This window comes from Aulonocara stuartgranti, assembly GCF_965226115.1.
Source record: "Aulonocara stuartgranti genome assembly, chromosome: 15".
Lineage (NCBI taxonomy): Eukaryota > Metazoa > Chordata > Actinopteri > Cichliformes > Cichlidae > Aulonocara > Aulonocara stuartgranti.
This window is the reverse complement of record NC_138951.1, coordinates 37,558,017-37,564,774: the sequence shown is the minus strand read 5'-3', so window position 1 is coordinate 37,564,774 and position 6,758 is coordinate 37,558,017. Positions and strand designations below refer to the sequence as shown.

The 6,758-nt window shown below is 38.9% G+C and overlaps 1 protein-coding gene across 1 annotated transcript; it reads right to left on the bottom strand.

Moving 5' to 3' along the window:
• Positions 1–493: 493 nt before the first annotated feature.
• Positions 494–5,797, bottom strand: srek1ip1 (SREK1-interacting protein 1). Its single transcript, XM_082506871.1, has 5 exons — positions 5,670–5,797; positions 2,855–2,902; positions 1,979–2,131; positions 1,645–1,720; positions 494–1,335 (listed from the first exon to the last, which is right to left on the bottom strand). The coding sequence occupies exons 1-5, from the start codon at positions 5,680–5,682 to the stop codon at positions 1,098–1,100; spliced, it is 528 nt and encodes a 175-aa protein (XP_082362997.1). The 5' UTR covers positions 5,683–5,797; the 3' UTR covers positions 494–1,097.
• Between the last annotated feature and the right edge of the window lie 961 nt (positions 5,798–6,758).

The window sequence follows — 6,758 nt, the reverse complement described above, 5'->3', positions numbered from 1 at the left end:
GAAGACACGATGCCAGTAACTTGAGGTGATTCAGTTCACTTTCTGAAACTTCAAAACACAACTATGAAGCGTGATCTGTTTAACCCTCTATGCTCGTTTGTCAGATTGAAGAAGTCATTTGCCACCTTCGTTTCATATAATTTCCTTTTATCCATTTGCATTTTTTGTTTTATTACTCACAATTATTCCTGAAAAATTCTCACATTTTGATATTAAGCAGCCTGCCAAACCAAGAACAAAATATCAGCATCAAAGTTTACATCTTAAAGATTACTGATCACCGTCCCTGCTTTGGCAATTCAGCTGGGTTATTTCACATTTTAGGCATGTTGCTGCCCTCTACCTGCCACAAGACTGTACTGTACCCTCTATGTTTTTGATTAAAAAAATAAAATCAAGCTGCAACAGGCTTGTATCTCTTGTGAGCATCATCATCATAATGTTATATCGAAAGAAGACATTTTTCAAAAACAGGAAACAGTTCCACATAAACTGATACGAATATAAAATTTTATTACAACAGAAGTAGTAAATGGTGAATATGAAATGAAGCTCTATCAATAGGAAGGGTAAAGTATGCAAAATTGATATTTGTGATGGTTTGGAATGAACTCTTCTAAAATACAGATGGTTTTCAGTAAGATGTGGATGACAAATCTGATAACCACATTACAGTAAGACAGTAAAATTATTGTAAAGTAACTATTTGAAGTTTCTTGATTGGACTTAAAAGCTTCCATTACTGTAACGATTTCTGACTACAGCTATACATTTAAACAACACAAATGACACTTGTGACATTGCATAAAGCCTGAAAAAAAAAACAAAGAGAAACTACAGCAGGGGATGATCCTTGGTTTTGTGCATGTTTTCCTGAACACGTCAAAAAAAACGTGGGTGAGGTTTGTTAAATTTGCATAAGGTGTCATTGGGTGGCACCACAGAACACAAATTCACATTTTAATTCTTCGTCTCGCTAATGAAACACCTATATACAACAAGATGAGGTGCCTTATTTATGACTGCCACTAAATACTACGTTTTGTGGGCTGCAGAATAAATATGTTGGACATCCAAAAGCTGCAAAGTTACTTGGTTCAGTCACTTTCTGAGGAGTCACTTGAGCTGGAAGAGGAAGAAGACTCGTGTTTCCTTTTCTTCTCTCTTTTTTTGTGATGCTTCCCGTGCTCTTTTTTGTTCTTTTTGCTTTTCTTCTTTTGGCTTTTTATTTTCTTTTTCTTCTTTCTACGCTCCACATCAGAGGAAGAGCGCGACCTGCTGCGCTTCTTTTTCTTTTTTGAAAGCTCCTCCTCGTCGCTCGATGATGAATCAGATCTAAGTAAATACAAAAAGTATTAAAAGACAAAAACAAATCAAATAACTCAGTTTATCTATGAAGGTAAACACACTTTCATTTCAGAAAAGCGGCCAAATAAACTGCAAAGGTAATAAATATATACTGAGTCTGACTTATGCAAGTAGTGCAAGTAAATACTCAGGCACAATAAATACAAGGATGACAGCAGTGGAGTACAAGTGTGTTACAACACTCTCATAGCTCTATCTTAATACATCAACTCATATAATATGAACATTAAACATGTGCAAACAAGTAGACTGGGACATCAAAAATATTTAGGTTACCTCTTTCTTGACTTTCTGTCTTTGCTCTTCTTCCGTTTTCGTCTTCTTTTTCTATCATCATCGCTGTCATGGGAACCTACCATGCAAAACCAGCACCTTTAATCTCATAACTAAGAGGCCTCATCAAAAATAAATAAATATAAATAAAGAACTAATAAAATAACTGCTGTCCAATTGCAAAAATCCACACTTTTGATTTTAATCAGGCTCCAGCTTGTATTGATTGGATGCTGAATTATGTAAAACTGCTGTATTTATTGCAAATTGCCTTGCAGTAAATAATTGCATATTTTAAAAGCTTACAGAAAACAAGGGCAGGTGCATCAATTCTGACCTTTTCGATGCTGGCCGCTTCGCTTCTCGCCGCGTTGAACCTGAGGTTCATCATCTTCACTCTCCTCGCTGCTAGTGCTGCTCACATCCAGAACAATGTCCTTATGAGGGTCCACTTTAACAAAATTTCGGCACTCAAATGTTAAATGGCCCGCTGAAAGATGAAAGTCAGAGAGAGTGGTAAAGAGCGGTGAGGACACTTTTTAAATTAACATCTCTGAACCTCAACCTTGAAACTCATAAGAGGACATGCAAATAAGTAAAAAAAAAAAAAAAAATCCATCCATCCGCTTCTCCTTTTCAGGGTCGCAGGGGGCGCTGGAGCCTATCCCAGCTGTCATAGGGCGAGAGGCAGGGTACACCCTGGACAGGTCACCAGTCTGTCGCAGGGCCAACACACAGGGACAGACAACCATTCACACTCACATTCACACCTAGTGGCAATTTAGATTATCCAATTAACCTATCCCCACAAGCTGCATGTCTTTGGACGGTGGGAGGAAGCCGGAGTACCCGGAGAGAACCCACGCGAACACGGGGAGAACATGCAAACTCCACACAGAAAGACCCCGGCCTGATGGTGGAATTGAACTCAGGACCTTCTTGCTGTGCGGCAGCAGTGCTAACCACCGTGCCACCGTGCTGCACCCGTGTTCTTGTTGTAAATAAATAAATAACCTAATTACAATTTATTTCCAAAATAAATCTGGCTCAAAGGCTGGGTAAGAGGCACCATAAAACAAACTCCGTCCTAACTCATAAATAATGAAAATAAAGTCTATTTTCACTGAGTAAATATTGGGGGTACAAGTATAACAGTATGACATCCACACATCTCTGAAGCTTGTAATGAAACGTGTTGGTTAGTTTTACTTACGATAGCCACATTTCTTGCACCCAGCTCTGATGTTGTCCTTATTAGGTCCTGTAAGATCGTTAAGAGCTTTTTAATGATTTTCATGCAAGTATGCATTCATATTCACATTATTATGTAAACTTCTAATTAAATACATATGCCTTTATAAAATGAACATACTGGTTGAGCTCTATATAAAGTGGTGAAAGGGTGATAAAGAATGACCCGCTACTATGCTTTTTAAGCACCCAAAACATACAGTAGGTATCCACTCACAGCTACTTTATTAAGTGCACTTTGCTAGTGCAGGGCTGGACTGCGTTGTGCCTTCAGACCTGTCTTAATTCTGTATGGCAGAGCTTCAACAAGGTGCTGCAAACATTCCTCAGTGGTTTTGGTCCAGATCGACATGATAGCATCATACAGTTATTGCAGACTTGTCGGCTGAACATTTGTGCCGTGAATCTCCCTATGGTGCCCTACTAGATTGAGATCAGCTGACTATGGAGACCATCTGAAAACAGTCAACTCATTTTCATCTTCAAGAGACTAGGTTGAGATGATTTGAGTGTTGTAGTGCATTCTCCTGCTAGAAGCAGCTATCAGGAGGCAGGTACACTGTGGTCATCAAGGGGTGGATATGGTTAGAAATGATATTCAGGTAGGCTGTTGCATTACAAAGGGGCCCAAATTGTACCAAAGAAATATCGCCCACACCATGACACTACCATAAGCAGTCTGCACTGTTGATACAGGGCAGTGTGGATCCATGTTTTCAAGTTGATTATGCCAAATTTTATTCCTACCGTCTGACAGCTTAAGTGACATCAGACCAGGCAACATTTTTTTCAAATCAGCTATTGTCCAGTTTTGTGCTCTGGGCTCATCTGCGTCAAGGTTCAACGTGTACGTTCACATGTGCGTTCAGAGATGCTCTCCTGCATACCTTGATGCAGGAGAGCATCTGATGGGAAAGCTGTTGCTTTCCCATCAGCAACAGCTTTCCCATCAGCTCCAGACCATCTGGCCATTCTCCTCTAACCTCTGGCATTAATAAAGCATTTTTGCTCACAGAACTGTCACTTAGGGCTGCCACAAACGATTATTTTGATAGTCGACTAGTCACCGATTATTTTTGCGATTAGTCGACTAATCAGATCATCATCCATTAGACATAAAACTACAGCTTATTGCACCAGCAGCATCTGCTCTTATATAACTATCATTAGCTTACAGCTTTAAGTGTTTAAGGTATGTGCTCACTAAAAGTAAAGACAAGATGATAGTTTGTTAAATTTTTATGAAATTTGCAGATTGTTTCGGTGAAGTTTAATAAACTCCTTGCTATCTAAACTATAACAGGACACTGGAGTATATTCTGGAGCATCTCACACTTCTGATAATCAGCTGTCTGCTTGACGTTTATTCAGCTGTGCAAAAACTATAACTTTAATCTCAGACAAACTGATTTACTCAGGAACAAATAAAATACTAAAAAAAAAAAAGCCAAACAATAACATTTTAAGTTATCTAAGTGACTCATATATATTTAACCTGAGTAGCGAAAGACAGCGGTGGGTTTGAAAACGATTTGTGGGGAGTCCGGTGTTCTCACGGCGCTAGTGAGCCTAGCCCCCGGCTCGCTAACGAGCTAGTGGGTAACAGATGTCTCCGAAAACGTCGGAGCGCTTTTGAAAATATGTGGTGTCCTGATAAACTGAGCAGATATTTGAGGTTTACATAGCTACATTCTCGCCTGAAAATATGTTAAACGTTTATTTTGTGACCCAGAAAGAAGAATAAGAGTAACATTAAAACTAACTAGCTGCCGCCATTGTTGGAAACTGCGCTGGGCCGCGCTATGAATTCTGGGACACAGCTGCTTCTTCTTCTTCTTCTTCGGGGTTTAACGGTAGCTGACATCCTTGTACATGCAATGCTGCCATCTTCTGTTTCAGTCCGTTATTACACTCTTAAATCCTGCCACTTATTCCTGCGTCTTTTGTGATCTTACAAAGTTTCAAACGACGCGTCGACTATTAAATCAGTCGTCGACGATTTTGATAGTCGACGTAATCGTGACTAGTCGACAAATCGTGGCAGCCCTACTGTCACTCACTGGATATGAGCTCTTTTTCAGTCCATTCAAAACCCCATAGATTGTTTAGTGTGAGTTTACTGAGTTTCAATACTTTGACCAGCTCATCTGACACTAACAACCACAGCAGACTCAAATTCACATTTCCCCTCATTCTGATCTTCGGTTTAAATTTCAGCAGCTCACCTTAACCATGTCGACCTGACTAAATGCACCAGGTTATTGCTACGTGATTAGCTGATTGATTATTTACTTTAAAAGGCAACAAGGGTAACAGATGTATCTAATAAAGTTACTAATTGAGTGCATATGTTGTGTGATATATTATTATTATTATTATTTTACTCTCTCTACTCAACCAAAAAGGAGATAAGCCTAATGCTAGTTACAAGAGCTAATCATAACAAAAAGTACTAAAATCGAATCCATGAGTGTTTTACATGGAGTATCTCGACATTTACAAGTACTGTGCTTTACGCTATTCTGTACATCAACCGCAATGTAGCCCCGTGTGCTAAACGTAGCCAAGTTCCTCGCTGGGTTAGTCATTGCACAGACTTCACTTCAAAGGGTTTGTGTTCTTAAAATACGTTAAGCTAACGTAAACGTAAGCCCCACTTTGTGTTACCAATGCGTTAGTTACCCTGTCAGCTCTTATCATTCCAGCGAAAACTACATGAATAATACAATAGAAACTGCGAAGATAAGTAAGTTACACATTTGAAATATAATTCCCACCTGGTACAGCCATCACTGTGTCCACAATAAAGCCCGCAAACAGCAAAACTTAGTATTGTTATAGCGCGAATCAGCCAACAGCGTCCTCACACCAAATACCGTCGACAGGAAACACTTGTTCTATAAACTACCGCGTTCCCCCTGCTTATGTTCGTGTATTTTTTTCTTACTGACGGCAAGGAAACCAAACTAGTGGCGCATTATCGCCGCCCGACGGAAAGGAGTTGGAGCAGCAGACTGTGTGACATATTTTCACAAGGATTTCTTGTGGAAAAAAACCAAGAAAAAATATAGAAAAGTGAATCATCTAAATATAATGTTCTATTGTCTTCAATGTTTACACTTACATAAGCTATGAATAATCTGCCATTGTCAGACCCTGGTGACGCTATAACAAAAAAACCCTGAAATATTTGTGCCATGCATGACTGCTTTGCCAGTAAAGTCAGCTGTGGTTTTTGTAAGGGGTTAATTGCAGGCAGCTAGAGTCGGACTGGCAGATGGAAAATGTTGACAGATGCATGGCCCCCAGACATGCTCTCATCATCATGTCTGTGGCTGTGACACAAATGCACGGACGCACATACACGAAAACAATCTCAGTCCTGATCTTTGATGATGCCACATGCTTTAGCGTGGGCTAGTTTTAATTATGTGATTTACCTTGTTTACTATTGAAATGATGTTCCTTTCAACTACACATATGATGCCTCACGGATCTGAAGTTCAGCCCAGTCAAAGAACTTTTGCACCTAATTTTTATTATTATTAGTTTTTTTTAATTTGGAAAATATAGACAAAAGCAAGATATTTAAAGAAAATAATATAACTAAAATAAAATTATAAATGCTAAAAAATACTATGAAATGAGCCCCCAAACTGAAACTGTTGTTACTTACAGTAACTTTGTCTGTCTGTTTTAAGTTTTACTACAAAAATTGGCTCATTTGAATTGAGCTTCATAGATATTTCCTGTAGCTTGTTGTGTGAAGAACTCAATTTCTTCACACTTGTTCTACTAGTTGTTATTTACAGTAAAAACTAGCAAAAATTATGATCCATGAACTGCATGACCCAAGTCCAATTAGC